The sequence below is a fragment of the Primulina tabacum genome, chromosome 8 (assembly GCF_025594145.1).
Source record: "Primulina tabacum isolate GXHZ01 chromosome 8, ASM2559414v2, whole genome shotgun sequence".
Taxonomy (NCBI): Eukaryota; Viridiplantae; Streptophyta; class Magnoliopsida; order Lamiales; family Gesneriaceae; genus Primulina; species Primulina tabacum.
This window is the reverse complement of record NC_134557.1, coordinates 3980367-4004755: the sequence shown is the minus strand read 5'-3', so window position 1 is coordinate 4004755 and position 24389 is coordinate 3980367. Positions and strand designations below refer to the sequence as shown.

The following is a 24389-nucleotide window of genomic DNA, read 5'->3' as shown; positions in this document are numbered from 1 at the left end:
TTGGACAAATTCTTGCAACTATTCCTTCTCTCACAATTACTCAGCCATCATGCTACATTCCTTAAAAAGATGCTTAACTTCACCACTCAACCGATCAAGAAAACTTCTCCCGAACCTCAGTTTCTGCGGTGATTTCGGAACCTCGAAGAGAAGGAAAACCAAGAGACTATCTTCTGATTTAGCTTCTTTAACTTCATCTTTCGCAGCCATGGAGATGTCATCCCAACTGCAACAAGTTTTCAAACTCATAGACACAAATGGAGATGGGAAGATATCACCGTTAGAGCTCCAACAAGTCGTTTTGAGCTTGGGGGACGACAACTCCATGGCTGCAACAGAATTAGCACAAGGGATGGTTAGAGAAATGGACTTCGACGGAGATGGCTTCGTGAGCCTGGATGAATTTATGAGAGTGATGCAAAATAGTAGTGAAAATGAAGATTCTGGATATGGGTTTTGCGAGGAGAGTAGTTTCATGGAGGTTTTCAGGTTTTTCGATGATGATAATAATGGCTTGATTTCTGCTAGGGAGTTGCAAAGGGTTCTTGGAAGATTAGGGTTTGGGAAATGCAGGATTAGGGAGTGTAGGAAGATGATCCAAGGAGTTGATAAAGACGGGGATGGATTTGTAAATTTCGAGGAGTTCAAGTGTATGATGAGTGCTCGATATTAGTTTAGTATGTCAAATTGTACCATTTTTGTTAATGTAATTTGCGTTTTTAATATCATCATTTCATCGTTGTCCAGTTGAATCCAAATTTACAATAATAAAATAAATCTGGCGCAATAAAACACGAGCAGAATCATCTTTTTAGTATAAATCTTCCATTAGAACATAATCTTAGATTCAAGCATGTTCATATTGATCACATGCCTGCTTTACGGTCGCATTGTTGCTCGATCGATCGTTTGGGCTCGAGTGGCCCCAGCCCCCAGCCGCATGTGCACGGGCTCGTAAATGAAGCACATGGTCTTGCTATACGTAAAGCATTCACCACTTGGCTACCTTTCCAGTTGTGACGTTGCTATATCATATATAGTTTTGGATGCAATTAGTTGTAGAATATAATAACAATGGCTAATTACTCTTTGTTTTGCTGACCCAATACTCTTCTAAAAAGGATTGGAAATTTTCACAGTTTACACTACACAATCTAAATTTTGCAGTAGTTGATTTTTGAAGACACATCTGTCATATCTCGTGTATAGACGTTAGATCATATAAAACGAGAGTATTATCGATGTACATAACGGCGAAACCAGAGTTATTAAACTACGCCTGGCTAAAATTTTAAACTATGAAATCCTTTAATTTTTAAAATTGAGTTTATATCAAGAAAGTGAGAGTATGATCAATGTACATGTGTGATAAACACACACAAACACACATGTTTGTGTGTGTTTTCTTCTGTTATATCAGGTAGTTCTTCATATACCACATAAATCATGATCAATGCCGGGTAACACACTCTAATTTATAGAATAAAAATTATGAGAATACTTGAATTGTAAATTATTTGACAACAAAGGTTTTGTTTATTTCAAAAATAGTAAATTATCTTACCTTATTTATAATTTTAAAAAATCTTCAATTACATATGTAATATTATATTACATTGATTAATTATTAGTTATTTTCATTTATGAACGATCAAATCTCAAAAATGTAATTACGAAATATGTATATAAAATATTGTTACCCTGCAAGTACAAATTTGTAACCATTTGATTAAAAAATATATGATTTGGTGAGAAGATAATCGAGAATCAGAATATATAGCAAACAAACCTAGCTCCTCCCGAACCGCCACCCTGCTTTTATTGGCTGTCAGTGGGGCACCCACAGAAAAAATATAAATGTAGCAAAGAAAAACCCTAATAAGTGATGTATATACATAATAATATTAATAATAACTAACGAATTACGCACGCACGATGTGTATTATGTATATTAACCATGATCTAATAATTAGTGAACTATATATGTACACGATAAGTATGTAACATAACGACTATTATGTATATAAATCACGATCATCAATACATTGAGTTGATTGATAAAATTTTGTTATATTTTTTAATTATTATTTGGGTAACGATTATGAAATTATATTAAATATGTAATTTATAGAGATAATATGTAATTTTTTGAATTTTAGAGTGAATTATATATTATAATTATGAGTGAATTATATAAAAAAATATTATTTATCTAAATGGATATGACATTTTCGTAAAAACTAACTGGTGTCATAAAGTCGGACCACTAAGAACCTCAACTTTTATATATATTATAGTTCATTTAATGATTCAAATATATACATCTACCCGACTCTATTACTACATTAATCATTTTATATTATATTAATTACATGAATGAATATATTCCATAAAATAACAATAAATATTTATAACACATCGATCTCTATAGCTAACCCAATCCCCCCCCCCCACCCCCCACCCCCGACACACACACACAATATGTATGAATTTTCGACTTCATTATTGATTTTAATTATGATATATTAATGGTTAAAAAGTAATGAAAATAATTGATTAGATTGAAAACATCTACACACAAAATGATTGTGTACGTACATAAACGAATGATTGTGTACGTACATAAACGAGTAAGATGGCTAGTCAATTTATGGTGATCGATTACTTGTGATATATATATATATATATATATATATATTTGTTAAAACATCACATGTTACTGAAAACTAATTCCTATTTGGTTTTATTATTTGTAAACAAGCTAGATTCCTAACTCCTAACTAAAACACAAACATCATACTATTCCACAAACAAAAAAGAAAAAAATTTGTGTGAGACGGTTTCACAGGTCGCATTTTGTGAGACGGATATCTTATTTGGGTCATCCATGAAAAAGTATTACTTTTTATGCTAAAAGTATTACTTTTTTTTATTGTGAATATCGGTAGGGTTGACCCGTCTCACAGATAAATATTCGTGAGACCGTCTCACAAGAGAACTACTCAACAAAAAAAGAAAAAGAAGAAGCCAATTTTTCATGTTAATCAAACTACTGAATTCGAATTAACACTAGATGAACTAATAAATTCGGATAGGTCTTTAGTTAGTTTAATTCAATTCTCAAGTATTCAAATTTTCCCTCTCGTTGATTTCACTCTTACTTGATTTAATTAAAGGAATTTTTGCAGCACTTATCATAATTTTAGGTAGAATAATTGTACAACCAAAGATTTTGTTGAATGGAATCACTAAACTATATTTCACCGAAGAAAAAATCAATTCCATATTTATTGGAAAAATTAAATAAATTTAGAGGAAATTCATTCAAATGTAGAAAAGGTTGGACACTCTGAAACAGTTATCTTCGTCAAAATATATGGGACAATGATTAAAAGCTATAAAAAAAGAACCAATTATTTTTTACTGCGACCCCCGTATTTCTTGTTTTTTTTTTAAAAAAAAACAAATATTAATATATGAAATACTAGTAGCCTATTTATTCAAAGTAAATTTATTCGCTTTAATTAATATTAATAAGACAAAATAATTATTGTGAACACAAGTTAAATTTAAATTGGGCATCCATAATTTTACGAAACTGTATGTCGAGCGAGACAAATATTTTGATAATTTTTAGAACACATGTGTTAAGACTATATGTGTGTGTGTTTTTGTGTGTGTGTGTGTGTGTGTGTATATATATATAGTTACGTTCATGAAATTTATTAAGAAGATAATGATTGACTAAACTTATTTAAAATAGTTCATAAGTTCTTATGTCTTATAAATTGTTTTATGAGCTTATAAATTGTATGATCTTATTTTAAAAATACTTATATATTTTAATTTATTATAATAATACTTATATATTTTAATATAATTATTGTTAAAAACAACTTTAATAGCAATTATAATATTACTCGATAAAATAAAAATATTTATTATTTAAATTAATGATAATGAATTGTTATTGTTGTTAAAACATTTATAATTATTTTAAATATAATAGAATTTATATTAAAATAATAATAATTATTATTATACGAGTGTATGTTTGAGATATTACAAAATGTATTATGATAATTTGGCCTTTAACTCATATTCAAATAAAATCTTAAGAAAAAATGAGAGCACTCAATTTTTTTTAGAAGCTGTCAAACAACTTATTTTGACATCTTATAAGATATTTTTAGAAAATGTTACAAAACAAAATTTAAGAGCTTATAAGTTTTGTCAAACATACTCTAAATTCTCCGAACAAAAGCATCAACTAGGAAAAAAATAATAATATCATTACCACTAAACGAAAGCAACTTTGGACCTTGTGCGACAAGCTTAATTGTCAATCTTATCTTTACAAACCATATTTTACCAATTAATTTAAAGGATTCTTTTTACCTTCCCCCATTAAATAATGGTGTTCATTAGCTAGCTAATCAATAGTGGGAGTTATTGGACCACACACTATTAATCACTTTCATGTGATGTGCACTAATTAGGCTTGAATATCGCATGTTCCATTGAAATTATACCTCAAGGGTGCACTTGGATTGAAGACCTCAAATTAATTATATTTTAGTTGATCGGGATAAATTTAATCTATGGATTTCAAATTCATACTATATCGATATAGTATCATATCATACTTCAAGCAAAAACTTGTATTAGACGATCTCACGGGTCGCATTTTGTGAAACATATCTCTTATTTGGATCATTCATGAAAAAATATTACTTTTTATGCTAAGAGTATTACTTTTTATTGTGAATATCGATAGGATTGACTCGTCTCACAGGTAAAGATTCGTAAGACCTTCTCACAAGAAACATACTCCATGCTTCATCAATCCCAAATACAAATGCTACATTTTCTTTTTTCATCAATCTCAAATATATAATTCAGTTTCCATATTAGTATTATTTTATCTTTTTTTTTTTTACCAATTTACCCTCTTCATTAAATAAATTAACTAATTCCAACAAATTTTTTATGATATTAAAACATTTACTGAAAAAGGGTAAAATATAAAATTTCATTCTTAGTCCGTGTGAAAACACGCATAAACTTAAACATATGAGACGAACGGAGTAATAAATTTCAATAACTTCCAATATTTCTATAATTGGAAATATTATATTGCGCGATAAATCGATCTTTATGAGTATTAAGCTAAATATCGATGATGCAATAGTGAAAGCATCGATAATGAATAGTTTTTATAAACAACGCGGGTATGATAAATACATCATCCCACGTTGTAACTTTCTTGGAAGATGCATGTGAGTCGAAGTGGGTTGAAATTTGATGCACTCCATTTTCTTTCTCTCTTTCTTTTGAAGGCCAATCAATCCCTAGTTGGGGATTAATTAATTAATCAATCAATTAATACAAATTTCATCTGTAATGGGAATAATTTAGTGGGATAAATTGAACAAAGCCGACCAAAGTAGAGGTCAACACGTGATGAAGAGTGATTGATTTGGAATCCCATTGTCATCTTTCCGCACCACTCCATTTCCAGTTCCATATGACGATACAATCTTTTGTTTTAATATTTTTGTTTTTGTTTTTGTTTTTGTTTTTTTGTTTTACAGAGACTTTGTATGTTTGTTTATCACTTGTTTAATCAACTAACTTGTCATCGAATGTTCAAAGTTCGTTTTGCGTGCAACGATTTTGATTTTTTTCGCTTTTAGTCTTATTTTGTCGATGCTGATGTGACATCGAAAAACACAAGTGTCCCATCACAATCAATAATGTGTAAGACTTCATGACATCAATAATCAGACCAAAACAGACGAAAATTAAAATCTAATGCATTAAAATCAAAACTTTGAATACTCGCCCACACAATAAATTTAAATATTGTATTTATGATATTATATAATATGAAACAGAAGTTGAAACAAAGAAGACATAATTAAACTTAGCAGGTGACCCGTTCCTAGGTCTTAAGGGTGAGTAATGTCACCGGTTTCCTTAATTTCTTCTTGGGTTGACATGTTTTGTAGGATCGAGTGTTTGCTGCTTTACCAAAAACTAAAGCTAGTAGTAATGATACAACTCAAATCTTTTAAACCGCACAGCAGTTCAAGCACCACGGTTCGATCGCTCTACTAAGCAAGGACAATATTGCACCCAATAATCTCCCTCCCAATAATTGCACTCCTTGCAATCAATGAGAATCGAACCCGTGATCTTGGCTCTGATATCAATTGTAGGACCGAGCGCTTGCCGCTTTACCAAAAACTATAGCTAGTAATAATGGTGCAACTCAAATCTTTTAAACCGCACAGCACCTCAAGCACCACGAGTCGATCGCTCTACTAAGCAAGGACAATTTGCACCCAACATGTTTTTGTTCTTGCTACCCACATAATTAGTGTCTTTATCCACTCAACACACGATACATGTGCTGAGTGGATAAATCATCGTCACTCATTCAACCATGATGTATGGATGAATTGTCATTATTTTTCACTCATCACACGTATTATTTGCTGAATGAATGAGAGAACTACCCATATATGGGTGTTATCTACCAAGCCGGTTGACAGATAAACTAGGGTTTATAACAAACTTTTTAGCGCGCAATTGCATACAATAAAATTATATATAAATATTTATATGTATATAATAAATCTTTGAGTGCAATATTATGAAGTTAATAAAATTTTAAATTTAATATTTTAGGTTTTATTTTATTTTATTTTATTGTATCGTGTATTGTATTTTATGTTGTTTCACTTTAAAAAAATGATATTGTGGGGGAAAAAAAGGTATTTAGGGGAAAAAAATTCGGTATGTCATGAGAGACCATGAGGTGATCTTGCTTTATAAACAGTATATATTTGCGTCCCAACTCTAAATATATTAAATATTTAAAATTAGGTACAATAATTTCTTGTAGGTATCATTTAAACTTTTTATATCTCATAATAATTTTTTAATGATTGAACTTATGAATCAATTTATAAGATATATGTAAGACGGGTCAACCCTACCTATATTAACAATAAAAAGTAATGATCTTAGCATAAAAAGTAATACTTTTTCATGGATGACTCAAATAAGTGATCAGTCTCACAAAATACGACCCGTGAGACTGTCTCACAACTATTTACAAATCACATCAATCTGTCAGTTTTTGAAATACGATGGAAGTTTAGATTTTGCATAACTAAAATAAAAGTTTAATTTGAATTAATATCTCATCGAAATTATATATAGACCTCTCAACAAAAAAATTAGAGAGAGTGGAAAGAAAATTATGTATTTATAGTAAAAAAAATATTTGTTTAATTTTAAATAACATGTTCGTTAGTTACGAGGAATTTAAAAAATGGGAAAAAGACTTTTAATTAAAATTTAAGCTCTTTTAAATATAAAATTTCACTAAATAATATTTCTTGATGTTTAGCATAATATTAATTTATGTATTGCTTTTTCAGACATGTACGAACGGTATGTATTGCTTTCCATGTACTTACCTAAAAGAGTAACAAAATAGTTGGAGATGTTATAGCTTATGTTGGCTTCAATTTCCTATTTTAAGTAATTTAATTACATTGCCATAATTATTATACATTTTATAATGTACATCCCAATCATTATGTTTTCTTTAAACTAATTATATTAATGTTTTTCAATAATTTAATTGTTATTTAAGTCCTATCATTTATCGTGAACTCGAGACATTACAAGAGAATTTATTAATCGGACAACTTTCAGAATGTTGAGAAAGTATAATATATTAATCGGACAACTTTTTTTTTAACTAACTATATTAATGTTTTTCAATAATTGTTTTGTTGAGAGGTCTATATATAATTTCGATGAGATATTAATTCAAATTAAACTTTTATTTTAGTTATGCAAAATCTAAACTTCCATCGTATTTCAAAAACTGACAGATTGATGTGATTTGTAAATAGTAAAACTTGTGTGAGACAGTCTCACGAGTCGTATTTTGTGAGACTGATCACTTATTTGAGTCATCCATGAAAAAATATTACTTGTTATGCTAAGATCATTACTTTTTATTGTGAATATAGGTAGGGTTGACCCGTCTTACATATAAAAATTTGTGAGGCCGTCTCACAAAAGACCTACTCTTTGTAAATAGGTATTTGACGTTTTAATTATTAATTAGTCCTTAACTTTTGGCATTTTAGAATCTTCAACATGTCTTTTTTTTTTTTCTAAAATTATTTACCCTTTTTTAATTATTGAGATATGTGGAATAAATTTAATCAATGAATATCATCCTTTTTAATTGAAACATACTTAAGGTAAATTTTACAATCTATATCATAAAAATTCCTCGGATATATTGTTGGATATATCGTTCGTATTTCTATGATGCTGGAATATTACAGAGAGAAAATCGCCCACCAGATACGGTCTGATGGGCGTTTATTTTGCGTGGATCTTTGGGGCAAATTAATTCCTATTTCCTATGCCTCACATGTGCTCTCCAATTTTTTTTTGGAACTTCTATGTTCTAAAATATCTAACATGTCATTTCTCAAATAGTTATCTATCAAAATTATCCTTTCACAATTTTATTTTGAAAAAAACAACCAAATTAAAAGATTCATATCTGGATTCTCGTTTATACAATTTCAAAATTTTAATATCTATAATAAACTTACTATATTTTAAACTCGAACACATCATATTAACGAATTTCGATATGTCAATGTGACGTCAAAGTTTCTTTACAGTTTAACTGTCATAATATTTGTTAACAACTTCATCGTGTGAGTTTATTAATAATTTTTATGTATCTCTCTATCCCTTTCCGATTTTTTCTCGAAGTTATCTCTAATTTATTTAAAAGCTCAACTATCTCAATAAATCTTATCTAATCACTAATTTATAAATATCATAATATAATAAAATAATATATATTTAAAAATAAACATATGTATATATACCGAACTCATTTCCTCACATTTCGTGTCGTTATGTCCAGGTTAACAGTTACTGGTTGCCTAGCATTAAACTAGAAACGCCACCGTTTCATGATAGGGGCCTGGTCAAAGTCATGACTAACTATTCCATCTTGTCTTATATTGAATTTGAGTATACAACAACCCCACATCCGATTCAATGGGTTTATTTTGGACTCATTATTTTGAAGATAATTAATATAATTCATATATATTATCGTTAAATTTTGTTTTAATAGAGAAATTAAAGTGATTTCAGGAAAAAAAATCGAGTTTATAATATTTGTGATAGTTCACTTAAATTAATAGGATATTCTGATAGTAGTTGTTGCGAAAAAATTCAAAAGATCTCGAGCTCGGCTCGAAATAGAAGTGTAATTTCTACTCTAAATAGAAAAGTTCGAGTTGGAAACCATGCTTGCAAAACCGACTTCATTCATATATTAAATGAGCTCAAATCATTTAACATTTTCGTTACATTGGCATGAATCTTTATGTTCCATATGGTATCATTTATTCAGTCTTTTCTTTTTCCACTTGAAACCAATGACTGCTAATAGTTAGCAAATAAATTCCCACATCTTGATTTAGTTATGTAATTTGAAATATTTTTTTTAATCATATACAACTATTAAGATTCCTGAATTGAACCTGAATATTTTTAAAACACCGTTAGGTGCGAATGATGAAATTCAATGTATCTGTATTATCCTACGTTTGGTTCAAGTTGAACAATAGTTTGAGTTAAAAAAATAATTATGTCATTCTTATGTTTTAATTTATTATCTCATCTTACGAGTCAAACGAACGGAACAGAAAGAATGGAGAGATGTATGTTCCCAAAATAAAGATTAATCTAACTATATTATTAAGTATAAGGCCTTTAGAGTAACTACTTTATATGACACCAAAATATTTAATTTCATAATTATCCTTCTTACCCTACTAAAAACTACTCAAATCACTTTATGTTTTACACTGAAAAAAATCTAAATAAAACTTCTCTATTAAATCGAACAACTCTTTTAAGTTGAAAATAATCGAATTAAAAATAATAATAACACATACGACGCGCGGGTATTTTTTTACTAGTATATATAATTGAACGAGTGAAAATAGTATGGACTTTGATGAGAATAAAGAGACATAGAATAGAGAAAAAGGGCAGCATTCCCCACCTCCCATGCGGCCTAACGCACGCTGTCTATTTACCGGATTTAACCCTATCTCTCTCCTATTCGGTCTCTCTGTCTCTATGGGACCAAACCCTAAACCAAAACTTCACTTATCTTCTCCTAAACATAAAAAGATACCAATTTTACTTACAAATTACTGTCTTATCTCTTCATCTCTTCCGACACAAACGCACAAACTCGATCAGCAACGATATTAATAGGGAGATGAATATTTCTGCTCAAATCTTGGTTAATTGTGATAATTACGCTGATGTTCATGAGGTGAAGGTTACTTAGTTATAGAGTTCCTCAAGAAAAAGCTAACCCTTCATCGATTTCCTCCATCTCGTCAAGATTTTGTGTATATATTTGAAAGAATTAAGGATAGTGTAAGGTTTGTAAGGATTAGTGATGGATCAGCTAGCTCAAGGTCGCTCTTTACCACTGCCGTTCCTCGCCAGAGATCTTCAGCTCCACCACCACCGCCAATATCAGCAGCAGCAGTATCACCAGAATGATCCAGAAGATGAACAAAGCGGAAACAGCAACCCGACCCGTATCTTGAAGCGAGACCGTGACGAGAATTATGGTCTTCCGACCACCAATTCTTCCACCAACATGGCTACCACCACGCCGACTTCTGAAGGCAAAGAGCTTGCGCAGCTCACTGGTGATCAAAGCGAGGTCACTAGAAGACCTCGGGGCCGCCCCGCCGGCTCCAAAAACAAGCCTAAACCCCCGATCATAATCACTCGAGATAGTGCAAATGCACTCAGATCTCATGTTATGGAAATTGCTAACGGCTCTGATATTCAGGAAAGTATATCAATCTTCGCCACGAGGCGGCAGAGAGGTGTTTGTATATTGAGCGGTAACGGCACGGTCGCGAATGTAACCCTCCGGCAGCCTTCTACTCCCGGTGCGGTTATGACTTTACAAGGCAGGTTCGAAATTCTCTCTCTCTCGGGTTCGTTTCTTCCGCCTCCAGCTCCGCCAGCGGCATCTAGTCTGACTATATATTTAGCCGGCGGGCAAGGACAGGTCATGGGGGGAACGGTTGTTGGGCCACTTCTGGCTTCCGGGCCGGTGGTGATAATGGCAGCATCGTTTGGTAATGCAGCTTACGAAAGGCTGCCTCTAGAAGAAGAAGAGGCGTCGGCGGCGGGAGGGCAGGGAAGCGGGCAGCTGGGATCTACGGGGATGGTAGTGCAGCAGATGATGGATAATCCCAACTCAACTATGTTTCAAGAGATGCCTCAAAATATGCTAAATTCATGCCAATTACCAGCTGAAGCAGCTTTCTGGGGAACAGGTCGCCCTCCGTTTTAAATTAATCAAGAAATCAAACAACCTGGTTACTTTTCTTAAAATTTATGGACATGATTTCTCTAGTTCTGGAAAATTATCTAATTTGCTTTTTAGTTCATCTTCGTCTTCATGATCCTTTTAAATAATTAGCACTTTCTCGATTCTTGTTTTCGTGCACTGGTTAAAACTAACATGCCCTTGTGCCTTTTGAGAAGAACTAACTAGGGATGTACAAAGTCATGAATTCTTACAAATTACAAGCTGGGAGTGAAAACATTGTAAGACATGAAATCTACAAGTTTTCTTCAAGAATGTCGTTACTTAAATTACTTTGTTCACAATTTCATGTTTGCAGCATCTACTGAATTCTGGTAACTTGTTGACAATCATATTCAATTCATCCATCAGTTTCTGTGGAAGCAATAAGATTTTTTTTTTCCTTTTAGGTTTCTTTTTGTAGTTTTTTAATTTGGTTCTTTAAAATTTCTCCTTTTAGTACTGCAACATCCAGAATCAAACCATCTCATAAAATTAACCTACTAAAACATGTCTTCTCGTTTTTAGATAGTAATGACATCCAAATTTTTTAGATTATATTAGATAGAGATAAATTAAATATGCAGCAGTTTTTATGGCATAAAACAATCCAGCAAAAACAGTATATATATGTATAAATTTTGGTTTAAGTTCAACCTTCTGTATGAGCACTTGTGCCGTAAAATTAAGGTTCCATTATTTCAAATATACTTTTGTTGTTTTAAAAAAATAAGATCATAAACTTTAAATTCACCGTTTACATGTTCATATAAAGTTGCATATTAATTAAGATGTTCATTTGAAATTTATTACATTTTGTATAACTAGTGTGTAAATAACTAATATATGAATTTATTTGATATATTATTTTATTATTAATTATAAAACTATAATCGAAATTCATGAACATCAAATTGACGTCCCCATATCTAACTTCATGTTTTTTATGCGTGCGTGTGTAAATCATATTTGTTTCAGATGATACTGCATTATAATGGGAATTCTGAAATTTGAAGTTTCAAGGTACGCATTTGGTTTGGTGGGCAGTAGCTAGCTAGCTAGGCAAGATGTTGAGTAGCAGTGCATGAAAATGAGGTTGGTTGGTTAACAGTAATTATGGAAAAATGGACAGAGATGTGTGGGCATAACATGATGCCTTGATTTCTTGTATGTTGACTGAGGTGCAGAGACATGAATATTGGGTATTGGATCTGGACTGACTGCACGTGCACTGCTCTCAACTAAATTGGCTCTTTTCCAAGGCAAAACTAACTCCCTCTTCCACCATATCCCAAATGATGTTAATTCAGTTTTTGATCTTCTATCTCTTTGTAATAAATATCAAATTTGAATCTTGATTTCCTTAAAAATAAAATTGAGTCTTTGCTAGCCATGTATTATTCAATCCTTTTGCAGTTTGAACAATTTTTCAATGGGAAAGCTAATTTAACATTATACGCGTAAACGTCACGTCGAATCAACGTCATATTGATGCCACATAAAAAAACATCAAAATTGAAAAAGAAAAGAGATAGACAACGGGGTATGACGAAAATTTTGACAACATAGATAATCAAAATCGTCAAGAAGAGATAGATATATAAGACTATTGCAATTTTATCATGAAGTACCTTTAATTAGAAATCGGGAATAAGCTAGAGAGAACAAGATGGAGTTAGTCCCACTGAAAATATTTTAGAATTAACAATTTGTGTTTATGTAAAACTCTATCTTTGTTTGGATAAACATGTATATGGCTGATGATGTTTGTATGGAGCTTCAGGAATGATTCATGCATTAAGAGCCATATTATAGTATACATAATCAGTCCTACCCAACATCTACCAGGTTTTTCTCTATTAATTGGGGATTTGTGTAAATATATGGATTAATTTTTTAAGATGTGTTTTGCGTCGTACCAGAAATTAATTAATAAGGATACTAAAGTATTATCGTACAAAATATCAGAATTGTTTGGTCATTTATTTGATTTTTTGAACTTTTTAAAGACTGTATTTTTTGGCAAGCATTGTAAGAGATTGTGTTTAGTTTCTTAATTAAATATCATTTTGAAGGTCGACTGAGTTTAATAAGAGATCATAGATTGTGTTTAAATTCCTCAAATTTCGTTTAACTTTCCTGCATCGTGGTATAGTTTAGGTGCTGCTAGGGATGTAATCGAGTCGAGCCGAACTCTTGAATGTTTGAGTTTGGCTTTTTTATAATCGAGCCGAGCTCGAGCTCGAGCTTTATTTAACGAATATATTCATGGCTCACGAGCTTATTCAAGCTTTTATCAAACCTAAACAAGCTCAATAAATATGAATTGTACATTTAATATTCATTAAATTCATTAAAAAATAAATTATACATTTAGGAAAAAAAATTAATATTCTTATTAAAATTTGTCAATTTATTATAATAAATAAATTTAATAGATTTTTATATATATTTCATAATTAATGTGTTAAATCAATAAATTAAATATCAAAATTATTATTTTTCATCTAAGATATTACTTATTAATTTATTAACGAACATATTCACGAGCTAACGAGCCGAATATCGTAGAGCTTGAGCTTGATTTGTTTATCTTAATGAGCCTCATTAAACGAGCTCAAACGAGCTTTTATCGAATCGAGTTTCGAATAGCTCACAAACGGTTTAGTTCATTTACATCTCTAGGTATTGCGTACAAATTATTTATTAGGCTGACACACAGTTTTTTTTTTTTTTGAAACAGAGAGTTTTACATTATGTCTCAAATGGACTTTTTTAAATCTCTCACTTTAGGTATATAAAATCATATGTAATTCCCTAAAAAAAACATATGTAATTAAATGAAAACGGTGTCCACATGTGTATATAGATTAACGTTATTAAATTTTAAAAAATGTATACTATTTTAACGTCGTATTAAATTTGCTTTTTAAAGTCCTTAGTTAACATATCACTTTTGTTTTGTTTTACAAATTTTGTATATTCAAACTTGGCCAAAAAACCTTGCATACAACTTACTTTTTGAGAATATAAACTCTATCTAATTTTTATACTGAGAATTGAGAATTAAAGTCCTAAGGAACAATCCGTGATTCGTGAAACACAAACAAGCCCCCAAAACCCCAAAAGGCTGCCCCATCATGTCATTGGACAGTCCTCTTGAGTAGTGTAGATTAGTATTTTAAATGCTTTGAAAATCCAAACAACTCACATTTTCTTTATTTCTTTCACAATCTGGTACCTTCAAAAAACCTTGCATACAACTTTCTTTTTGATAGTGCTTGGTCGATAACATTGGAAGTTAAAAAGAGTTGCGAGTACTTGATATTCTTGGCATTCTTCACTATCATTATTATCATTGTTTCGAGAAAACGAAAGGACATATATCAAAAGGGCATTTCCATTTTGTCTCAATCGCAATCACAAAGATAGCTAGAAGTTCGATCCTACAAAATCAGACTTTCAACATCTCGACCTGCTTAAAAATGTCAACTTAGAATAGAATAAATTCTTCAACATATGCACATTTACAGCAATGACCCCTTGCCTCGGCTATAAACAAAATGATAAAAAGTAAAAAAATTACTAATTTGCACAAAAAGAAGAGCATATATATAAACTAATCTAGATTTTCTTGAGATGCAATTATCCAACAGAATCTTCTTGTGTATCATCATCGTCTTCCTCCATTTCATCATTAGCCACTAATCCATCTCTACCAACAGTCTCAGTATCTGAAGCAACTCCAGTAACAGCTTCGTTCGCATCTTTGTCTTTATCACCACAATCTTCAGTTTCGGAAGAACTTGCTATTCCGTCACACCCAATTTGATTCTCTCTTATAACAGCACTGCTAAATTGTTCCCTTGAATCAGGAGAAATAATAGCAATCATCTCGCACAGTAGCATCAGATTTTGAGAGTTCGCGGCAGGAGCATCAGATTTTGAGGATGGTAAGTGTTGACTCTCAGCTACAAGACTGTTGGAGTCTTGCACAGGCATAGCAGTACCTTCTTCGTCGTTTCTGCTCCTGGGAGAATCGTTCTCTCCATGGGCAGAAGGAGCGGTGCTGCATGCCCAGCTCCCAACCACTTCTGAGGCCAAAAGGTCACCTGTTTTGATACTTCCTCCACCTTCAGTGTCTTCCATCGGGTTCTGAACTGCCAAAGGACTATTCGATTGAGAGAGAGAAGGACCATGACTTTTGTTTTGAGCCTGATCCACAGCTTCTGTATTTGTTTCATCATCTATCTGCATCTCATCATCATCTGTGGCGCTAAATTTATTTAAATCGAATTTCAGCCTTCCGCGAAGAGATTGGCTTTCAGTTTCCACAGCATGCTCAGTCTCAGCAACATCTCCTTCCAGAATTGGTAATGTACCAACACCCTCGGTTTCAGGGAATTGTTCCGTTCCAATAGCATCTCCTAGGAAAACAGGTGTTGTGCCATTGGCATTGATATCAGAACCAAAACCACCCCCAACATTATGTTCATCACCAGTGATTTCCATCTCCTCGGTATCCTGACCACCTCCACCACAGTTTTTGACATTACAGTCATGCTTTTCTGTCATACTTGCTTCATCACTTGATGACTCAAGTTGATCTCTGCCATGGCTATGACCTGCACCCGATCCTACCTTTGCTATAATATTATGTTGGTAGGTCTCCTTGTCTCGGGCCAAAGATCGAATTACATCGATATATTCTGGATTGACGTCAGCATCAACAGATGTGGATTCATAATTCTCGTCATCTTCGAGCGTTCTTTGCATTGCCTTGAGTTGTTCTTGCTGCTTTACAAACAACACGGATATCTCCTCTGTAGTAGAATAGAATGCGCGAAGCTGAGTTTCACTGCAAAAAATTATTTGATGTGACCAACCAGCAATGTGCTCAATGGAAAAATGTGCAGATTACTCGGTAATAACTGTCAATATCAGGAAGCAAAAAAAAAAAAAAACAATGCCATATTTATTTAATGATTATCTATGCAAAAGAAAATATGCTCATCGCCCAAAATCTATTAAAAAAAGTTTTTGTCGTCCAGGTATGCAAGAAATTTATGGCATTAATACATGCTATTAATTTTCTAAACTTATTGAAAAATTAAACCAATCCTTCATTAATCCATCTCATGTTGTCGCTCTCTCACCGAAGCATAATCCTTTCCTTAGCCCCTTTTAGTCTGCGCTTTTCAAAATCAAGATCCCGTAAAGCAGCACTGATCTCAAGTTCTAGTGCAGACACCTTTGCCCAAGCTTCTTCCCGAGCTGCCTGCTATAAGCACAAAAGAATCTCAGTTCGACACATAAAACTTTGGTTTGCCCTAATATGTGATTAATGATGGCTTAACTTCATCCCAGGCATTTACTTTATATTGATAATGTTAACAAACAGTAAACAAAATGTACTGCAAATCCTACCTTTTCGTGTTCAAGCTCTTTAATTAGCTTTTCTCTGTCATGCTTAAGTTCTTCAACCCTCTGTGAACTCAACCAAAAGCACAAGTAAGAATATGGAACATTTAGCAATTTTTAAAATGGTAGCAGCATATCTCGGCAGATAGAATTAAGCCACTATACTTTTCTGCTCCTGGCAGAAGCAAGCAGCTCCTCATGAATTTGACCCTCCAACTGGCGAACTTTATTATCATAGTCGACCAGCTTTTGCCGTGTATCTTCCTGCAATTAACAGAGCACAGCAACTTTATATGCAAAGACACTCTGAAATCAGGAAGAAAAATGTAAACGTACCAATTTGGACCTCAAAGTTTCCACCAATGAACACCTTTCCTTCTCTGCATCCTGAATAAAAGTCATGATTAACTGCTCTGCCAGAAAAACAAACTAAAGCCAAAACAAATCCACTTTCTCTACCTGAAGCTTGTTTATCCTTTCCTGTTGTTCTTTCTCCCGCCGTAGAGCACCATCTGACAATCTTTTTATTTCCTCCGCAGTCTCAGCTTGAATTCTCTGGATTGACATTTTTAAGTCTGCAGCAGCTTTCTCCCGCTCTCCTCTTCTCTGATCACGCTCCTCGTCTAATAAAGTTTTCAGTTCTGACATAGATGCCTTCTGGCTGAACCAAGCAAACACACACAAAAAATATTTCCTCCATATCTCAAGAAAATTTGAATCCATCTGAGTTTGTTGCAAATAATATTATAAGATGCCGTAGAAAGCTTAGAAATATACAATTAAAGTAACTTTAATCAATATCATAAACTAAAAGCCAGATGAAAAGTGCTGCAACCAGTTTAAAGAACAATGATTGTGAATGGTTTGCGCATTTTCCATCAAGTCTGAACCTAAGTTGTTTAATTTCATTTCTCACCTATAAATTATTTCATTAGCTTCAACACACGATTGCTTAGATGCGATAAGTCTTTTGTTAAGGTTTTCCATCTCATGTTTCTGTTCAGAAAATGTTCTATTCAGCTCTGCCAGTTCCTTCTTTTTAGCTTCTAAATGCTGGTTCAACATATTGAACTCGGACTGATAGGATTTTGATATTGATTCTTGCAACTTTCTCATTTCCTGCAAAATAAAGCGCTCTCGATCATTATTGCAAGCAGACACCATCAAAATACCACACACAGCATGCAAAATAAAACGGATCACGTACAGAAATTGTCCTTGAAATCGTATTATGCAGTGACGGAGAGGGAAAATGATGATGTAAATTTCATCATGTTCGATGAGTTACAGAATACAGAGTATGCCACAAACATTTACGTGCCGCAGCAGAAAAAAAGATGTTTAACCTCACATAACGTTAAGGCAACATGTTTACAATAATATGCATCAAAGAATATTACAACTACAATGGAGGCTGCACGTCCAATGAACTCTAATTGTAAGTTCTAATCCCAGAATAATAATTTTTTAGGAATTATTCTCACATGCTTCATACACTACAAATCTTCAGTATGAAAGTTGATAATAAGATTCCAATGAATTTCAACCATAAATTCTGAAGCCGCAAAACCATTGTTCATAAAGAAATATTTCAAGATAAGTAAGAGATAAATTCTAGATGACAAGGGCGCCATTCCATAAACCAATGCACAAAGGCATATGATCATAAAAAGTTTTTTTTAAAAAAGAATAGAATGTATGAGCAAAGCAAGACATACAGATTCATGCTTCTCGGTAGATGCACGGTTTTCACAGCGCAAAGCTTCGACAATCGCAACTTGATCTTCCAGAAGTTTCCTAAGTTCCTACAATGCATACCCAACACTTGTATAAAAGGTGACATAAAGTATGAAAACATTGGAGTTGCTGGAATACTGTAGCAATGCAAAAGCTAAAAGTCTATATTAATAGTTAATACCTTGTTTGATTTTTCAAGGCTCCGAAAATCATCAAGCGATAGTGGACCATCTAAAGCTCCTATGCCAATCCCTTTTAGTCTTTTGTTCTCAGCACCCAGTTCCTCTTCAAAAAATGACTAAGCTATAAGCAATATACAGATAAAAACTTCATGCCACTACGCCCACATATATTAGAAATTCAAGAAAGAGATTCCAGTACACTTGCACGCAAGCCCCAAATTGTGCACTTTATCTTTAGACTGCAACTATAATATTGAATTTAAAACAAAAACTAAAATAGATAGCTTGAAATTTGTAGATTTGAGAGAAGAATATTTCTCATTGTGAATTCTACCGAGTACAATACAATTTTTATACAAATAGTGCAAATCAATCACCACATAATAAGGATTTAATCTTAGATAACAAATCTCCTAAATACACAGGATCCCAAAATTAGTCTGATCTAATCCCTATAATCCTCTCTATATTTACAACAGTATCAAATTCCTAACTTTGCTCCATCATTCTACACTCTCATGCTGGGTATAAATTTATAATATTCACAGCTCGTGACTTAGTTCTACAAAGTTGGTTCTCGGAAGAGCTTTACTGAGTATGTCTGCTCTTTGTGATTTTGTAGGAGTATTAGATCAATTGTATAATTGCCTTCTAAAATTTTCTAAAATGAAATGTCGATCTATCTCGATGTGTTTTGTTTAATCATGACGTACATAGTTCTTTGCAATGCTAATGACAGTTTGATAGTAACATAACATTTTGATAGGATTTCTTGTAGCTCTTCCCAATTCTTCCAGCAATCTCTGTATCTAGATTCCTTCACTTCAAAAGTTGGGCTTTTTGTTTCAGTGCTCATGACATATTTTTACGATGGAGAAGGCTAGGGTTTTGAGAGAGTAGGCTTTGATACCACATAGATTTGAAAGAAGAATATTTCTCAATATGAATTATATACCGGCTACTCAATCTTAGCTAACAAATCTCCTAAAAAACAACATTCCAAAATTAGTCTTATCTAATCCCTATAAATCCTCTCTATATTTACAATAGTATCAAACTAACTTTGTTCCATCATTCTACAAAATTCTAAAGCAATTTACCAGGTTTTCTCTTTAGCAGTCCATCATTTACAACAGAGGATTTCTGAACTTCCCGAAATACATATGCAAAAGCATGTTCTGCATAAAATCAAGAAAACAGAGTTCGTGAGTAAATTTGATGGAAGTTCCCAAATAATATAATTATTCGGTCTCAAACTGTAGATAATTAACAAAGAAAAGTCACCAAATAAAGCCAAAACTCCACCATGCTTAAGAGCAAAACAAAAAAAGGCAAGAGAAGATCTGACAAAAGAATTTAATTTAAACAAATTCAACTAACCGTACCATGATGTGGAGCAACTGCTATTGAGATTATGTCTCCATGGCACAGCTTCACTTCAGGTCCACTTTTATTCAATTTTTCCCAATTTAAATACGTACCATTCGTGCTGTGTAAAAATTGAAACCATCAAAAAAAATTGCTACGCAAAAATCTACAAATAGACCTTTGCTAAAGAATAAATAACCTAAAATCTTTCAAGAACACGGAACAAGAGTTGTCCGATGGAAGTTTCGTATCTGCAGTAGCAACCTTCTTCCGATAAATCTTGCAATGATTACCACTTACAGCAGGTGCAATTATCCGAAAATGTGTGTTATCCACTAACCGACCGATACAGTGTTCATCGCAAGTCAGAGGCATATTTATACTCTGTTCCGAATACTTGCATCAGCCAATATCATAAAATGTAACTATGCAGCAAGCAAAGAAGTGCGGCAAAAGTATGAAAAGCTAGATGCTAATGCATGCATATCACAGCAATCAATATAAGAAGCCATAATAAAACAAACTAAAGCCACATAATCTAAACCCACTATCTCAGTCTATGCCATAGAGATGCACATTCTATATGAGGGACGTTTACTTGGATTTTTCTCAACACTTAAAAGTCAGCGACATTACACAAATCTAATTGTCAGTTTTTTTATGAGGGAGATTTTTTTTCAGCCCTTTGCATGATTCTATAACACATTCCGAAAAAGAACCCCAGACAAAAAATGCATGAAAACTCTCCAAGTATCCATAACATAGTAGGTCGCAAACTGCAACGGACCAAAGAACAAAACCCAAGTCTTTTGGAGCAGCGGCAAACCTGGTAGCGCTGGCGTGCCTTTTCTGATATGGCAGTGAGCACACCCCAAACTTCGGGGGCGAAGCATTGAAGCGGCTGATCGGCGATTCTCGCGGCCACTGATGATGTAAACTCCTTTGCAGTTTTCAGATTTCTGGACGGGTTACTGCTGTTGGCAAACTTCTCGGGAACATTTGGTGTCGAATTCGGCTTAGGGGCCTTGGGAGTTGATAACCTCTCGTCCTCGGCCATTTCAGTGACAGCAAAACCTAGCTCCAACTGGTTTTGGTAACTTGTAGCTTGTCGAGGAAGCTCTCCGTAAAAATATTTCTTTTTAATTTTTTACTGTGTTGTCATGGGTCATTATTTGACTATTTTCTGCTTCATAAAAATTAAGAAGAATTAATTTTATTAATTAATTTTATGAAATGAATATTTTTTTATTCTTTATGAAAAAATAATAAATTTTATAATAAAATTAATTTATCTCGTAAATAAAAATTCGTAAAATCATATAAAAAAATATACTTGCCGATGGAACAGGAATTGACCAAGCATGGTAGATGTACAATCCAATTTTATTATAAATACTAAATAATGTAAATTGCAAGGGTAATTTCATACCGATGAATTTTGAATCTAAATTTTCATATTATTATTTTTTAAAATAAGACAACATACTTTAAAATTCTTAAAAAAAATTATTTGAAATTTTCTCATCAAATCAACCTTCTATAATAATAGGCTGAAAATAGTTTCAAGTATGTATAAGCACAAAGGGTTCAGAAAAGAAATTAACAAAGCACAAAGGGTTCAGAAAAGAAATTAACAAAGCACAAAGCCAGAATGCTAAAAGATTACGCCATACAAAGCCATCGAAGCACCTAATCCAAAACATATTTTCTTAATTTTATATAAATAAAATAATTGTATTTAAGAAAAGAGAGTAAACCAAATGAAAAGAAAAAACATAGTTAATACACATATGATACAATGTTTTAAAGCCCGAAGTAAGATATTAGAAACAATTGAACTACACGTCGGAGATGAGAATGCTGTCAATTTAAGGTAATATCACAACCAAAATACACAAGTTCCACTGGTTTAACCTTAAAAAAGGTTGAAGAAATCTATGTTTTGCTTAGTCTACCAATTAAAAGCATCAAACTCCAGGGAATCAAATTTAATATGGTGAATTTCCAAACACATCAACACCCGACACAGTATTTGAACAGTTTACTCAACCAGCAAGTGGATTGGCGTGTATTGTAACGCGATTAATCCTGATCTCCATAAGAGGTTGATCACCTGGTCCCGTTGGAGCCTGGGAGAAAAGTGAACAATGTTTTGTTATATAAATATGGCCAACGAAAAAATGGTTTTTGGAATATAATGAGAATTCTAACTTAATAAACAACAATAAAAATGATATTTCAGAATGACATTTTAAATTAGCCTTGATTATGATTAGTCCCTGACAACACAACACAACACAACACAACACAACACAACGGGGGTCAAAACCTTTTGACATACCTTTTCCATTATATCAAGAACTTCAAAACCATGAATCACTTTGCCGAAGATGGTGTATAGTCCATTAAGATGAGGTTGCTTCCCGTATGTAATGAAAAACTGGCTTCCATTTGTATTCGGGCCACTATTAGCCATGGATAATATACCTCTAGCATTGTGCTGGATGAAAACCAAAAGAACAAGAGAATCGAGGTCAGTGTTCATGTAACAAAATCAACTTTATGCTATTCAAATTATATCAACACACGAGAATGATTTATGAATTCCAAAAACTGACTAGGAAAGATCAACCTACTGGAGTTGAGGTTAATAGGTTACTTGTGTTGTAGATTATATCAGTACACGAGAATGAATTATGAATTGCAAAAATTGCCTAGGAAAGATCAACCTACTGGAATTGAGGTTAATAGGTTACTTATGTCAAAATACTCATGCACTGGCAATTACACTAAGAAACTATTCCCTATATCTTCCACATCCAATTAAAATTCCCAAAATTAAATGAACTAATAAATCATATGAGAAAAAGGCACACCATCTCATCCCATTAGTTTACATGCACTAACTGACCTTAATATGGAGAGGAAAGAGGAAACAGTCTGAACGTATAAGTTCTCTGGATCAAGTAACACTGTTAACATTAGGCAGTCAAAGTAAAAATTCTACCAAAATTGCAAATACATGGGATGAGGTTCTGTTTATTCGGTTGTGTCATGTGCACTTTAGAGTTCGGACTACTTAAAGGTAAAAGCCCACAAATGAGGGTCTTTAGAAATTTATGAAGAGTTTTAAAATAGAACTAAATCACCAGCATATAAACCAGCGGAGCAAGAAATCACAATTCATACCTTGAGAGACTCTCTCATCTCATCATTGAACTTTTTACCCCATATACTTGTCCCACCCTTGCCAGTATTTGTTGGATCACCACCTTGGATCATGAAACCCTTAATATTTCTATGAAAAGTAGTAGTATCATAATAGCCACTTGCACACAGGGCCAAGAAATTCTGCAACAGAATTTTAACCCAAAAAAAAAACCCTCAAATTTACACGAAAATGCATACAGTGAACGTAAAAACACTGGGTAATATGATCATCGAAAGGGTCAGAGCGATAGTGAGGCATGGCAGTCATCCAAATGTTAGTGAAAGACAAATTTAGTCCTGTAAATACGAGTGTCTATATAAATTCCAAAAATAGTATCAAATACGTACTTCAGCAGTTTTGGGGACCTCGTCGCAGAATATTTCACACTTGATGTCGCCCAAATTCGTGTGAAGCGTAACTGACTACAAATCAACAGGTTATTAAAAAAAAATCAGAAACTGTTTGATAAAACTCCTCACTGGTTAAAAAAAAAAATTTAATCTTCATATAACACAGAATAAAAGGAAAAGGAAAACAATACGTGCCATTTGGCAGGAAGAAGATGTATCAAAAAATTCTCCTCCTACGGAAATCAACACAGCTTTGACGGTGGTTTGAGTGATATCTGTCCCGGCTAGCTTCGAGAACCTTTGGTTGTTGTGTTCCGGGATTCTTTTGGGTGGAAGTCGCAATCAAGTGATTCGAAATTATTATTCTTTGTTACTATTAAAGTAAATTAAATCTATATGGGTATCAAATAAATTTGTAGCCTTTTAAATGAAAAAAAAATTTCAACGTTAATCTTTGTTTGTTTGCTAGTTTACTTTTTTGTTTTACAAAATTTGGATATAAACATCAGACAGAAAATTAATGCAAACAAAAAAACTAGTGAAATCAACTATTAAGAGCGTTTTTGTCAAAAAAAACAAAAACAAAAAACAAAAAACGAAGTGGTTCTTAAATTTTTCTTTAGAAATTTGCAAAAAAATTTAAAAAG

The 24389-nt window shown here is 32.7% G+C and overlaps 4 protein-coding genes across 5 annotated transcripts; 2 read left to right on the top strand and 2 right to left on the bottom strand.

Moving 5' to 3' along the window:
* The first annotated feature begins 325 nt into the window (after positions 1 to 325).
* LOC142554307 (putative calcium-binding protein CML18) lies at positions 326 to 673 on the top strand. Its single transcript, XM_075664991.1, has one exon. The coding sequence runs from the start codon at positions 326 to 328 to the stop codon at positions 671 to 673; it is 348 nt and encodes a 115-aa protein (XP_075521106.1).
* Positions 674 to 10115: 9442 nt separating this feature from the next.
* On the top strand, positions 10116 to 11882 carry LOC142553099 (AT-hook motif nuclear-localized protein 22-like). Its single transcript, XM_075663103.1, has one exon. The coding sequence runs from the start codon at positions 10541 to 10543 to the stop codon at positions 11456 to 11458; it is 918 nt and encodes a 305-aa protein (XP_075519218.1). The 5' UTR covers positions 10116 to 10540; the 3' UTR covers positions 11459 to 11882.
* A 2975-nt stretch (positions 11883 to 14857) lies between these two features.
* LOC142553097 (uncharacterized) lies at positions 14858 to 21319 on the bottom strand. 2 transcript variants are annotated; one of them, XM_075663100.1, is made up of 13 exons: positions 21008 to 21319; positions 20381 to 20565; positions 20199 to 20302; positions 19914 to 19991; positions 18813 to 18916; positions 18613 to 18699; positions 17811 to 18013; positions 17354 to 17555; positions 17231 to 17281; positions 17060 to 17158; positions 16901 to 16960; positions 16630 to 16754; positions 14858 to 16331 (listed from the first exon to the last, which is right to left on the bottom strand). In XM_075663100.1, the coding sequence occupies exons 1-13, from the start codon at positions 21236 to 21238 to the stop codon at positions 15119 to 15121; spliced, it is 2742 nt and encodes a 913-aa protein (XP_075519215.1). In that variant the 5' UTR covers positions 21239 to 21319; the 3' UTR covers positions 14858 to 15118. The 2 variants fall into 2 exon arrangements, with proteins under 2 accessions (XP_075519215.1, XP_075519216.1); XM_075663101.1 differs by having other exon boundaries at positions 16630 to 16751.
* Positions 21320 to 22031: 712 nt separating this feature from the next.
* Positions 22032 to 24094, bottom strand: LOC142553098 (peptidyl-prolyl cis-trans isomerase CYP18-1-like). Its single transcript, XM_075663102.1, has 5 exons — positions 23934 to 24094; positions 23740 to 23810; positions 23371 to 23532; positions 22523 to 22681; positions 22032 to 22310 (listed from the first exon to the last, which is right to left on the bottom strand). Exons 1-5 carry the CDS (start codon positions 23938 to 23940, stop codon positions 22227 to 22229), a joined length of 483 nt encoding a protein of 160 aa, XP_075519217.1. The 5' UTR covers positions 23941 to 24094; the 3' UTR covers positions 22032 to 22226.
* Between the last annotated feature and the right edge of the window lie 295 nt (positions 24095 to 24389).